At 41.2% G+C, this 14986-nt stretch overlaps 1 protein-coding gene and 1 non-coding gene across 2 annotated transcripts; both read left to right on the top strand.

Annotated features, from left to right (window-relative positions):
* Positions 1-2644: 2644 nt before the first annotated feature.
* On the top strand, positions 2645-4128 carry SODALDRAFT_329451 (Phosphotyrosyl phosphatase activator). Its single transcript, XM_028610946.1, has one exon. It carries the CDS (start codon positions 2722-2724, stop codon positions 4015-4017), a length of 1296 nt encoding a protein of 431 aa, XP_028462607.1. The 5' UTR covers positions 2645-2721; the 3' UTR covers positions 4018-4128.
* Positions 4129-9781: 5653 nt separating this feature from the next.
* On the top strand, positions 9782-9853 carry SODALDRAFT_t204. The gene has a single exon. It is a non-coding gene; the product is annotated as a tRNA-Thr (tRNA).
* Positions 9854-14986: the final 5133 nt, after the last annotated feature.

The following is a 14986-nucleotide window of genomic DNA, read 5'->3' on the forward strand; positions in this document are numbered from 1 at the left end:
GCGCCTAAGAGTCTAGGGGCGGTAAAAAGGGGGGGGGGGAAGAGCTTCCAGCTAAGGACTTCGGCTTTCTTTATATATATAGTAGCTAGGTTATCGCTATTATCCTAGTATAGTAGCGGTACCGATAAGGGGTGTAGCGGTACTCCCCTTTTAGTTTATACTTATTTCTATAGTTATTAGAGGAGCTTATTATTTTTCCCGGTTAAGTAAAGTAGTTACTATTAGTATACCCGCTTCGTTACCGCCACGGCCGTATCTCGGCACCTCTCTGCTTTCTAGAACTTATCCTATTGATTCCGGGACATCCTGGATATATATCTATAGTAGAGACGCCTCGCTTCCTAGGTAAGAGCGGTTAGCTCCGTGTTTTATTAAAGGGTGGATAAAGGTCCGGGGGTATTAGCACGGCGCCGGGGTATTACCCTATCGGCGAAGTCTATAAGGTTATTAATTAGGGTATTAAGTGCTATATTAATCTCTTCGGCTATTATACAAGGGCCGGCCTAGTATAGCTACGCGGCGGCGAGTTAGGGAACCTATATACAGTCGAAATCCCTCTAGACCTACCTAGGCCGGTCCGGGGCCTATAGCGGTACCGTCGCGGTATTAATTACTATATACATATAGGCTATTTAAGAGTAATAGTATAATCCGATAATAGTCTTATTAGGGCCGTACTAGTTATAGCGGAGTCTTTATATTACCTATATAAGGTTAATAATACTAGCGCGCCGGCCCGGGCAGTACTATATAGTAGTTCCGAGCGGGGTAACTAAGTCTAGATTCTAAGTAGTTATAAGGTTAAGGAGGGCGTTAACCTAAGGGTAATAGCGTGGTAGCTAGGATTAAAGGGGGTAGTATAGGTTAAAGTCCCCTATAAGGACGTATCGGCCCCGTAACGGTATTATATTAAGTATATCCCGTAAATGCGTATTCTAGGGTATCCTAGCTAACTAATAGTTCTCGGAGTAGATTAAATAGATTATAAGGGCGTTATTATTAGTCCTAAATATAACTGCGTAGGCGTTATAGTAAGCCTATTATATCCACTTATATAACGGGTGTCTTTTATATATATATAGGAGGGCGCGGGCCCCTCCCTAGACTAGTTAGTATACCCCTTAGGAGGGGTAGGCCGGGCATTTCGTAAAGGGGTTAAGGCCGGGTTCCTGGATTGTTATTATATTATACTCGGCGCGGTATCGGAGCGGGAGCTCCCTCCGCGCCTAATTTCTCCCTATATTCTACGAAAGGACGTAAATACTTATTAATTAAAAAGAGGGGGGTTTAAGATAATATACCCGGTATAACCAGGGTCTAACTCTAGGGCTCCTACTATAGTACCTTACTAGCCCCATAAAGGACTATATAGACGGTTATTAGGCCTAGTATCCGGGAGCTCTCCTAACCTTTAATCCTTTTCGGGGGGCGTCCTTTACCCTTATAGAGGGGTTAGTCTTAGTCCTAGGAGATAATAATCGGGGGGAAAGTCTATAGCTACTATAGGTATACCGCTTTAATCTAGTAGGTAATATTAAAGTTCCTAGCTCGGTACTTATACGCTTCGCGGGTCTTTTTAGCCTCTTTCTTTAATAGCTAGTATAAATCGTTAAAGGTATTATAATCTCCAGTATAAACGGTATAATAGCGGGGGCGCCTAGGCTCTATAGTATTATAGCGTCCTAGGCCCTATAAGTACACCGATTCGGGCTTAGCGTAGTAACGGTATACCCTCTTTACTATAAGGTAGCTATTAGCCTTATAGCCGAAGTATAGGTATTTATAGCACCTTAGGGGGCTAAGGTTAGGATCGTATAGCTTATAGATATAGCTACCCCCCTTAAAGAGGAGGGTATTCCGGATAAGGCTTATTACCCCTTCCGGGGAAGCCGATTCGATAAGGAGAAACGCTACCTTACCAGTACCGTGGCGGGGTACTTATTATCTTACTCGGAGGATTTTAGCCTCGGGATTCGTATTTTATAGGGATACTAGTAGGTCTTCTTCGGATAGGGCGTTAAGGACCTCCTGAGGGATAGCCTTAGGAAGCGTAGGGTAAGTACGTATAGCTAAGGCGGCTCTTTTACTAAAAGCCTTCTTAACCTATTACTCCTTATAAGTAATCTACTATTATACCCCTTTAGTAAAGGTAAGGTAGATAGATATCTCCGCTTAATAGCTCCTATACTATTACGATATCGTGTCGGGTAGTTATAGCGCCTATAGCTTAGATAATTTCCTTTACGGTCCTGGCTCTAAGGGGCTAGTCTTCGGGGAGAGTTCTTTAGCGGACAATTAGTGATAGATAGTAGTCGGGATATATAATTTACGATCGATTCAGCCTATATAGGGAAGTGGGTATTTTTGACGTAAGCAGAAAGAAGCCTTAGACGAATTTGTTAAAACAATACGGTACTTCACGGGGTTGTCTAACTATAAGGGAAAAGGAGGGGAAATAACTATAGATATATCGGAACGAGGTATTCTACTCGTCTGACATAATATGGTTTGTCATACCTCGATAAGGTGGCTGTGGGTATCTGATATGTTCTGACACCACTAATAACCTGCGCACGCTTTCTGACGAAGACCCCATCCCACGGATATGGGTTTGAGATTGCTTCACACTTCGTGTATTGGTAAGACTTCAGCCCCTCTATCTCTGTTCTCACTTACTGACCAAGAGCCACCCATAGTGCATCACCAAATCATTTGTCAAGCATGTCATCATCGATTGTTTATACCCATCCTCTTGTCGAGCCCGCGCCAGATACCGCCACCTCGCTAGTACCCATGGCCCAAATACCCAAACTTGCACCGCATCGACGTCGCTCAGCTCAAACAAGCCCGTTTCCTCGCCCAGAGACACCTGCCCTTCCAACACCTCCCGTGCCGTCGCCCTTGATGTTCATGAAACCCTCTCGGAGAATAATCTCTCCCCAGGACCATGAGCTCTTCCTCGACTCCTCAGCTTACAGGATGGTTGTTGCGTTTGTCTTCAGCCTATCGGATTCTGTCCGCGATACCCCATGTTCGGCGGTCAATAACAGTAATTCGAGCGGCAATGTCCGGAACATCATCGAGATCCTCGACCGTGTCGAGGAGCTGCTAAAACGGTCACCCCCCGTTGAACAGGGCGGATCCCGTTTTGGCAACAAAGCCTATCGGGGCTTTGTCGATTTAGTTGAAACCGAGGCTTCCGAGTGGCACGCCAAGCTTGGAATCGACGATAGCGCCGCCAGAGACGAGTTATCGGCGTACTTCATCCAGTCATTCGGAAGTAGGGAACGTATTGACTATGGATCCGGCCATGAACTCAATTTCATCATATGGCTACTGTGCTTATATCAGCTGCGCACTGTTGCACCCCCGGACTTCGCCGCACTTGTGCTTTCAGTTTTCAAACGATATCTGGAACTGATGCGCAAGATCCAGCTAAGCTACTATCTCGAACCCGCTGGCTCACATGGCGTCTGGGGTCTCGATGATTACCAATTTCTGCCGTTCCTATTTGGCGCCTCGCAGCTTCTTCATCACCCTTACATTACTCCTCTTGCAATCCACCAAGAACTGACCATAGAAGAGTTTGCCCCAGACTATCTATATCTTAATCAAGTGGCCTTCGTCAATAGCACGAAGACAGTGAAAGGACTACGATGGCACAGCCCTTTGCTCGATGATATCTCCAGTGCCAAATCTTGGTATAAGATCGAAGGTGGTATGCGCCGGATGTTCGTGGCAGAGGTACTGGGAAAGCTCTCTGTCATGCAGCATTTCCTTTTCGGGTCCCTCGTGCCTGCCGCAGATGGGATGACCGAAGGTCCAGTTGCGAGTTATTTGGCCCAGGGCGCAGTGTCTGGCGAACCTTCGGCGGCGGATCTAGGGACAAGGCAGCAGCACCATCATGTGGGGTGGGGAGACTGCTGCGGTATCAAGGTGCCTAGCAGTGTTGCTGCAGTTCAGGAGCTCCGGAAGAAAGAGGGCAGTGCGGCGTTGCGTAGGATCCCATTCGATTAAGGGCCGAAATACAGGGATACTTGCGTATTTCAGGATATTAAAATTACTCAATTAAAATAAATAAATGAAGGGAAGGATTAGGGCGCCCGGAGCTTTTAACATTAAGCCCGTAAAAGTAGAGTTATGATAATATATATTCCTTTACTTACAAACTCTATAATAAAGCAATGCCTTATCGAGTCTAGCGATATATAGTTATATTAGTTAATTAAGACATTATAACGCGTCTTATAAATCGCCGAAGACATAGTATATAATACGAGTAAAATCAACTGAACTACTAGGATAATATTTATAACTACCGCCTCCTACCCGGGATACTATTATAAAGGCACTATAATGCCGGCACTATAGTAGAACCAGAAAACGCGATAGATAGTATTATCCCGACTTTAACCTCGTAATATTCTCGGCGGTATTACTTTTCGCAGAATAAGTGCTCCTATCTAAGGGGCAGGGTACTACGCGGAACTAATACAGGACTAAAAGGAGACTATCTAAGTATACACTAACACTAGCCCGCTTTTTCTTCCGACCACTTTTAGCAGCCTTTGTTTTTATAGTAGTACTACTACTCGGGCCTTTTTTAGTACTTTTACGGTCTTTTTCGGGGGATAGGCTTCTATAGTATATAGTAGTATATAGCCTTAGAAGTTTCGGTACTTTTTAATTATATATATTATATAGTAAGTCCTATAGTATCTAATTAAGAGCGATCTGTGTGGATTTTTGTCGTATAGACCTCCCTCGGGGTGGAATAACAGAACGGCCGAATAAGCAGTTAGGCATAGATAGTGGATATCCGTAGGATTTCGGGCATTAATTTTGCCTTCTACAACGTTAGGTCTTACAACGGTTTACAGCTTTAATACAATCAATTTACAACCTCTTAATCTAGTAGTTCTTATCGTACATTTACTCTATTACGGTTACGCTATATTCGATAATTTCCTGTATATTTCACGGTTAGACAATATTATTATATACTATACCCTCTTACTACCCGTAATAGGATAAAGAAAATAGAAGAAAATATAGAAGAAAATATAATGTATAATATAGAATACTAATAAAAATTATTATTATTATTATTATTATTATTATTATTATTGTTGTTATTATTATATTAATATTAATATTGTTATTCTTATTCTTATTCTTATTCTTACTCCGCTATCCTATCTAATCTATAGGAGCCTAATATAGACTATACGGTCCTTTTTAAGGCTATAAAGGGGAAAACCCGAGATCCCGGGGAAAACGTCTATACTTATCCTTAGTACTAATACCGTTACGGGCTCGATATAGCCCCGGTTTATCCCCCTTAATATATCTGTATTATACCTTTAGGCTAATAGCTAATAGGAAGGGTAGTAGGCTATCGTTCGGGTTAGCCTAGGCCGGTTATTAGGAAGGGAGCAGGGGGCTAAAAGGATACCGCGGTGTCTCCGCCGTATAGCGGCCACGGTATACTATCTCCGGCCTCCCTATATTCCCGGGGACTATTCCTATTATCCCTTCTATTTAATTAATAGAGAGAAAAGGTAAGGTAAGCGTTCCTGCCTTTTTTAGGGGGTACGTGCCTGCTATATCCGGTAATAGGCAGGAAGGGCAGGGCTCCGCCTATACCTCTAAGAATAGTAGATAGTTAATAGAAGATAAGGTCCTTTTCCTTTCCCTCTTTTCCTTCCTATAACGCTATAAAGCTAATTATAGGTTTTCCTTAATATATTCCTATTTACGGTCTTATAGGCTTACCGTCACGGTATTATACTAACTAATAATATCTTCTAGTCCTTTATTCTTTATTTTCCTATATAATTCTAGTACGTGGTTTATAGTCTATAGGTAGCGTTATAGTAGCGCGGGGTTAACTAGGTAGTATAATAGTAATACGTAATAATATATATAATAATAACTATAATTAGTACCGTAATACAAGTGTCTCTATATTATAGTAGCACCTTAGTAGTAGTATACTAATAGCTATAGATACCTTCCGCTAATAATAATTATCGCTATAAATAAGGTATTATTCGTGTTATAACGTATATATATTCTAGTAATACCGAGTTAGTACTATAGCGGCTAATATATAGTAGTTACTTATATTATAGTAAGCGCCTAGGATCCTATCTAGATAATATAAAGGCTTATACTAATACTATAAGCACCGGTTCTACGTGTTTCGAATACACTAATAACTAATATCTATATAAGGATAAAAGTCGTCCCTATACTATAAAGGCACCGCTAATATATAAGGGTAGTTAAGTCTAACTAGTCGATAAGTCCCCCCCGCTACTAAGAAGTAGTAGTACCGTTTTATAGACGTTTAGACTACCTACCTATCAGTAAAGACTACTAGTAATAATAGTATTATTACGGTAAGTAGTCTACTTTCGATATCGTAGTAGCGCCTTACTAATAGTCCGTAGGCTAAAGAGTATTTATAGACCGCGGCTTTATTCTTTAGATAGGCCGTTACTCGGGCGCTACCTTTTAGCTATAGCCGTAGCGGTACCTTATTAGTAGAGGCAATAGTATAGGATCTACTCCGCCGGACTCGCCGCCTAAAGGGTATAATAAGCGGCCTAATAGCTTATTATATACGTGGTCCTTTTTTAATTCCGTTACGGCACCCTTATAGTAGTAGTATAGCTAATTAGTTCTAAGGCCTTAAGTATATTAAGAGTAGTATTAGCGCCTCCGAGGGGGGTAATACTAAGACTAGCGAGGAGTAAAAAAGGGGTATCCCGGTAACACTTCGATACCGCCGGGGTCCCGGCTTATAGGGCCTTTATTTAATACTAAACCGGAGTATTATATCGCCTCTTCTCTGCTACGGTACCGCTATATTCTTATAGGCTTCTATAACTTTAAGGGTAAGGCGGAGGTCGTTAAGTCTTTTCCGTTATAGAAACTACTTAGCTATCGCCCCGGCTTCTATAATATAATCTAGTATATTATATAGATCTCCTCTAATCGTAAATAATCTCCTTACGGCACCGAAAAGGTCCTTATACTCTTGCTCGGTTATATCCTAAAACTAGAGTATTATATACTCCGCTATCTCTGTCCCTCTATCGCCGTAAGGGTATCGCGTTAATAGAAATCCCGGCACCCTCGCTTTAGCAAGGAAAGCTTATAGGCCTAGTTTTTCTAATTTAATCTAGGTAAATACGGAGCTTTATAGCTTAATAAGTTCTTTATATTTCCGGAGGAAGCGTTATATTAGGGGGCGGCTTAGTACCTTTTTTTCTTTTTTTCATTTATTCATTACGCGCATACAGCCCTAAAGCTATAGCGCGGCGCCTCTCGCCCTAAGGGCTAAAGGCTAATAGGAGCTAGGTACAGTAAAATAGAGCGTACTAAACAAAGGAAATCCTCCTTCACAATCTGCCTAATAAAACCTAATAGATAAAAACCTAATAGATAAAAAACCAAAGCAAAATACCTAGACCGCAGGAGTCGTGGTTTGCGCCCTATACCACTCTGCCGAGGCTATTCTAGTAGCTAAAATATAGGCCTGTAAGGCCTGTATTCCTTTGTTAGTACTAAATAATAGCGGTAGAGATAGCGGTAGGCCTGCTAGGGCTTCCCGCAGGGCTTTTCGTTCTTCTTTATAAAAAGGGCAGGAAAGAATAAGGTGTGCTATGTCTTGTATAGTTTAGTACCGTTATAGCGTACGTATAAGGCCGCCTTACCTCCGTCTAAGATCTGCTCTATACCTTTATAAAGGCTTTCCTCGGGGGCGGGGTTCCGGCTTAGGTTATTAGGGCGGTAAGCTAGGCTATCTATATAAGGGTAGTATAGGTCCTATAATACCGATTCGGTATCGCTAAGGCTTTTACCGCGGCGTATACTCCGGCTAATATCTTATCTTCGGACCTATTTTCCTATATCCGGAGGACCTTCTAAGTACTAAGGCTTAAGAGGTATAGGTTAAGGGGGGGAATAAAGGTCTTTTTTTAAGGACCCTAACTGGTATAGCTTTATAGGCTCCGGCTATTAGTCGAAGGTATTGGTTTTATACCACTATAAGTACCGCTATAGGGCCGTGCTAGGGGCCGGCCCTTATCTTATAAATAGCTAAGGCGTAGTAGGCTATTATTAGTCTTATTACTATAAGGTATAGTCTTCTTACCTCTATAAAGCTATACTCCTATACTACCGTACTAATCCTGAAAAGGGCGTAGGTTTAGGTAGTAAGGCGGCTTTTTACCTTTTTAGCGTGTTATCGAAAGTTAAGTCTCCTATTAAGCTAAACGCCTAGGAGCCTTATCGCCTCCGTTACCGACACCGAAATAGCGCTAACGGGGAGCGGGGTAAATAAGAGTTAGCGAGACTTTATAAAAGAGATATAAATATACTTAGCTAGTTTAAATTATAATCCGCTCGCTATCTTCTAATCAAGGTAAGTACGATATATAGCGGCGAGGCGGTACTATATCTATACCTTTATTCTATTAGAGGCTATAATATTCGTGTTATTAATAAGACCTATTACTATTATTTTAGAGATCCTCTTTAGTTCCTTATAAAGGGTAAAGATATAAAAGATAAAGAGGATAGGGGAGATTAGGGAGCCTTATAGTATTACCCCGGGGAGGTACCGCACTAGGGCTATTTCGCCGTTAAGTAATAGTTAGGCTATATAGCCTTAAAGGAAGCTACTAACTAAGGTAATAAGCTATTAGGGGAAACCTTTGCTTTTAAGTACCTTAAAGAGGCGGGAGTAGGGGATAGTATCGAAAACGCCTTTTATATTTAGATAGAGTATTAAAGTAGTGCCGTTATAGGCTTAGCTCGCCCTTACGGCCTCTATAACTCTTTATACTACTATCTTTATACTTTTCCGGGCTTAGTTTCTTATTTATCTCTCTAGGAGGAGCTAATACTCCTCTATTATAGTACCGGTATAGTCAGCTAGGATTCTTTTAAGGACCTTATCTACTATATAAAGGAGTAATATTAATTATTATTCCTTCGCTATCCCTTAATCCGCTAGCGGCCGACCTTCCTTCTAAAGGATTACCACGGTAACGTAATAGTATCTCTTCAAATAGTATCCTACTTTAATATATACTATAGAAATAACACTTAGTCTTTCGTATAAAGGGGGTCTATATATTTTAAGGAGCCTTACTACGAGCCTATCGGGTCCTAGTACCGCTTAGAGATTAATCTTTTTAAGGCGCCCCTATATATCTGTTACGGTAACGTTATAGCGGATATCCTACCTAGGGGGACACTCTATACCTAAAGGCCGAAGGGTAGTAGGGTAAGGGGGCGGAAGAACTTCCGGCTAAGGATTTCGGCTTTCTCCGTGTATATAATAGCTAAGTTATCGCTATTATTACGGTATAATAGCGGTACTAATAAGGGGTCTAGCAGTACTTTACTCTTAGTTTATACCTATTTTTATAATCGCTAGAGAAGGTTATTATTCTTCCCGGTTAAGTAAAGCAGGTACTGTTAGTATAGTCGCTTTGCTACCGCTACGGCCTTATTATAGCACCTCTCCGCTTCCTAGAACTTAGCCTATTTGTTCCGGGACTTCCTAGTAGTATATCTACGGTAAAGGCGCCTTACTTCCTAGGTAAGAGCTTTTAGCTCCGCGTTCTACTAAGGCGTAAGTAGGAGTCCGGGGGTATTAATATAACGTCGCGGTATTACCCTATCTACTAACGCCGTAAAGTCTTTAATTAGAGTATTAAGTGCTTTATTTATATCTTCGGCTATTATAAGAGGGCCCGGGGGGGGGGGGGTAGCGTAGGTGGTAGATACGCCTGGTGGCCGTGTAAGGCCGTGGGTTCGAATCCCACTCCCCTTAATCGTGCGCGATTTTTCTTTAAAAAGTTCGCGCACGACTTACCCGGAGCTCCTACACGTCACAGGGGTCCCCGCACGTCGGGGAGATATTTATCAGCTTACGCGCTGATAAGTGGAACCATACTGCCCCCGGTACGTACCCTCCTTAGGGGGGGGGTATATACCTACCACGCGTAATTAAGCGCACCCATACACACACACACTACTACGATTAAGCCCTAGGGCCTAGGGAACTCCGGGGAGCGCGCACCACCACTTAAGGATACGTCCCGGACTAATAATTCTGCTTCGTATATTTTTTACTTTTATATATAAGTTATATAAATAACTAGATACTCGTTATAGGCTTAGTCTCCTTAATAGACTTATGCTATAGCTTTAGAGTTATATATATATATTGAATTAAAAAAAAAAAGGGGGCCGGGCTAGTATAACTACGTAGCGGTGAGTTAAGGGATATATAAAGGGTTAAAGTCCTTCTAGACCTACGAAGGCTAGTCCGGGTCTTATAGTAGTACTATTATAGTATCTATTACTATATAGATATAGGCTATTAATAAGGAATAGTCTAATCCGATAATAGTCTTATCGGGGCTGCTATAATCGTAGTAGAGCCCCTATATTACCTATATAAGGTTCATAGTACTAGCGTATTAGCCTAGGCGGTGCTATATAATAGTTCCGGGTAGGGTAACTAGGTTTAGATTCTAGTAGGCTATAAGTTTAAGGAGGGTATTAGCCTAAGAGTAGTAGCGCGGTGGCTAGGACTAAAAGAGGTAGTATAGGTTAAAGTCTCCTATAAGAACTTATTAGCCCCGTAGCAGTTCTATATTAAGTATATCCTATAGTGGCGTATTCTAGGGTATCCTAGCTAATTAGTAGTCCTCGGAGTAGATTAAGTAGATTATAAGAGTATTATCTCTAGTCCCGAATATAACCGCGTAGACGTTATAGTAGGCCCGCTGTATCTATTTATATAGCGGATACCTCTTATATATATATAGAGGAGGGCACGGCCGCTCCCTAGACTAGTCGGTATACCCCTTAGGAGGGGTAGACTAGACTTTTCGTAAAGGGGTTAAGGCCGGGTTCCTAAATCGTTATTATATTAGACTCGGCGCGGTACCGGAGTAGGAGCTCCCTCCGTGCCTAACTCCTCCCTATATTCTATAAAAGGATATAGATACTTATTAGTTAGAAAGGGGGGGGTTAAGATAACACGCCTAGTATACCCGGGGCCTAGCTCTAAGGCTCCTATTACGGTACCTTACTAATCCCGCAAGAGATTATATAGGCGCTTATTAGGCCCGGCCTTAGGGAGCCCTCCTAGCCTTTAATCCTTTTCGGGAAATATCCTTTACCCTTATAGACGGGTTAGTCTTAGCCCTAGGAGATAATAATTATAGGGAAGATTTATAGCTACTACGGGTATACCGCTTCGGTCTAACAGGTAATATTAAAGTCCCTAGCTTAGTATTTATATACTTCCTAGGTCTTTCTAGCCTTTTCTTTTAATAACTAGTATAAATCGTTAAAACTATTATAGTCTTTATTATAGGCGGTATAGCAGCGGGGGCGCTTAGGTCCTATAACATTATAGTATTCTAGTCCTTATAGGTATACTAATTTGGGCTTAGTATAGTAACGGTATACCCTTTTTATTATAGGGTAGCCGCTAGTCTTATAGCTAAAGTATAAGCACTTATAGTACCTTAAGGGGCTAAGGTTAGAATTATATAATTCGTAGATATAGCTAGCCCCCTTAAAAAGGAGGGTATTCCGGATAAGGCTTATTAGTCTTTCCGGGGAAGCCAATTTAATAAGGAGAAGCGCGACCTTACTAGTACTATAGCGGGGTACTTATTATCGTGCTTAGAGCATTTTAGCCTCGGGATTCGTTTCTTATAAAGACGCTAATAGGTCTTCTTCGGATAAGGCGCTAAGGACCCCTTAAGGGATAGCCTTAGCGAGCGTAGGGTAGGTTCGCCCGGCTAGGGCGGCTCTTTTACCGAAAGCCTTCTTAACTTATTACTCCTTATAAGTGGCCTACTACTATATACTCTTCTGGTAAAGGTAAGGTAGATATCTCCGCTAGGTAGCTTTTATACTATTACGGCATCGTATCAGGTAATTATAGCGTTTACGGCTTAGATAATTTCCTTTAGGGTCCTAGTTCTAAGGGGCTAGTCTTCGGAGAGGGTTCCTGGGCGGACGATTAGTTCCCGGTAATACCGGGCAGGGATTATTTTAGGGTAAGGATATTCCGACTATGTTAACCGGATAATCCGACTGTGGTGCAGGTGTTAACACCTGCCACAACTGATAACTAAGCCGACAGGGCTAAATTAATCCTACGCCCATAACGCCTATAACGCCTATAACGCCCATAACGTCTAATTGCAGGCAGAGGTTATTCGTCGGTTTATTAAAGAGCAATAATAATAATAATAACAGCCGTAAAGTGGCCGTGGCCGTGGTCGCGGGCGCCCGCGAGGAACACGGGGAATACGACGTGGAAGAGGTTGTGAGGGAATACTATAGGCAGAGAACCGTATACTAAACGCTTCTAATAGGATATTTGGTTGGTCTAGTACGGATAGAGCGATTAAGTGGCTGTAATAAGAGCTATAGCAGCAGTAGACTAGTTAATTAATTAATACGAAAATGCCGTTTTTGCTATTTTACGATCTTTATGATAAAAGAGATTAATTAAAGATTACGACCGTAGGATTAAGTAGGCGTTATAGGCGTTATGGATATAGGATTAATATAGCGCTACCGGCTTAGTTATTAGTTATGACAGGTGTTAATATCTATTCTATAGTCGGATTATCTAGTTTATATAGCCTAAATATCCTTACCCTTATTTTAGGGGGGGCGGGGTTTTATAGTAGTGCTATCACGGGAGCCCGGACTATAATATTAGCCTAGGTCTCCTTTATACCGCTAATACCCTTTCGGAGTTTCTCTTAGATAACTTAGCGGATAGAAATATATAAGTATACTAGCGATATTATACCGGTAGCATTATAGGTACTACGTATTATAATTAGTTCCTTTACTAGCTCTATAACCTATTTAATTGTATTTCTATTAGCTAGTAGGGCCTAGATATCTGCCTTAAATTTAGCTATTCTCGGTTCTAGAAGGCGTGGCGGTCCCCTCTTAGTCTTATACCGGTTCCGCGCGGCGTCCTAGTCTCCCCCCGGGGGGGGGGGGGGGGGTTTATATTATGAAAAGTAGGTCCGTTAAGAATTCTGCGTAGTCAAAGTCAGGATAACGCTATGTATCGATTCCTTTAGTCGTACCGTAACGCCGGCGTTACGGTGCTGTTATAATAGTATCCCGGGAGGGAGGCAGTAGTTATAATCGCTATTTTAGTAGTTTTATCGATTTTACTCTTATTACGCGCCCGTGGTTAATAGGCGTGAAAGAGATGATGCGATACTAATGAAAATTATAAAACCTATTAAGATAAAATTAATATAAAATAATAAAGAAAATCAATAAGATAGGAATAATAGGTAATGTAAAGTAGAATAAAGATAAAGATAATATATAAGTAAGATATTTAAGGCTTACCTTTATATTCCTAATAGGATAAGAAATATAGTAATAAATATATATAAAATGGGGAATATATTAGGAAAATTATAAGAGAAATATAAGAGAAAAGTAAAATATACTATTAGTAGAATAAAGTCTAGAATACTAATAAAAACTATTGAAACTATTGGAATAAAGTAAATATAAAATATAATAAAGATATTAGATACGATAAAGTAAAAGAAGGATAAAGATAACGGATACTATACTACTATATACTACGCCCTTTATACTACCCCTAATAGGATACAAAATGGAATAAAATAGATAAAGAATTAATACTATATTAGAAAATCTAGAATAAAACGATAGTAGATATTAAATCAAATAGTATAAAGCGTATAAAACCTATATAAATAAAATATTTTAGTATTATTATTATTCTTACTTCGCTATCTTATCTAGTCTATAGGAGTCTAATTTAGACTATACCGTCTTTCTTGGGTAGCTATAAAGGGAAAAACCCGGGGTTCCGGTAAAAACCTTTATACTTATCGTTAGAGTAATACTATTACAGGGCTAATATAGGCCTAATTTATCTTTTCTACGTATCTAGATTATACATTTACGCTAATAGCTAACGTGAAGGGTAATAGGCTATAGTTCAGGTTAGCCTAGGCCGGTCCTTAGCGAGGGAGCGGGGGGCTATAAGGGTCCCGTGGCGCCTCCGCCGTGTAGTGACCGCGGCACGCTATATCCGGCCTCCCTATATCCCCGAGGGCTATGCCTATTATTCCTTATATTTAATTAATAAAGAGAAAAGGTAAGGTAGGCGTTCCTGCCTCTTTTAGGGGGTAGGTGCCTTCTATATCCGGCGGTAGGCAGAGAGGGCAAGGCTCCGCCCGTATCCGTATAGATAGTTAATAAATAATAAGGACCTTCTGCTTTTCCTCTTTTCTTCCTATAACGCCTTAGAGCTTATTATAGGTTTTTCCTCGTGCTACGTTCCCGTTTATAGTCTTATAGGCCTCCTATCAGATACCCATAGCCACCTTATTAAGGTATAACAAACCATATTATATTAGACGTATAGAGTACCTTAAACCTATATATCTATAGTTATCTCCCGGGGACGTAGGGAGGCCGATATTAGTATGCCGCGGCCGCCACACGGCGGAGACCCCGCGGCACCCTTTCGGCCCCCGCCCCCTTACTAATAACCGGCCTAGGCTGACCCGAACTATAGCCTGCTACCCTTCCCGTCAGCTACTAACCTAGAGGTGTGATCCAGATACGTAGACGGGGCAAACCGGGGCCACGTCGGCCCCGCTAAGACATTACTCTAACTAAGGATAAGTATAGAGGTTTTTCCCCCGGGGCCCCGGGTTTTTCCCCTCTATAGCCACCCGAGAAGGACCGTATAGTCTAAATAGGCTCCTATAGATTAGATAGGATAGCGGAGTAAGAATAATAATAATAATAATAATAGTTATCTCCCCTGCTTTTTCCTTATAGTTAGACGTCCCTATAAAGTATTATAAACTTTACTTAGATGAATATATATATAATTTCGCGTACCTTATCTATA

This window comes from Sodiomyces alkalinus, assembly GCF_003711515.1.
Source record: "Sodiomyces alkalinus F11 unplaced genomic scaffold SODALscaffold_14, whole genome shotgun sequence".
NCBI classification, from domain to species: Eukaryota; Fungi; Ascomycota; class Sordariomycetes; order Glomerellales; family Plectosphaerellaceae; genus Sodiomyces; species Sodiomyces alkalinus.

Bases quoted from the DNA above. Each gene is read 5' to 3' on its own strand.
- SODALDRAFT_329451 (XM_028610946.1), top strand. From the start codon at position 2,722: ATGTCATCATCGATTGTTTATACCCATCCTCTTGTCGAGCCCGCGCCA.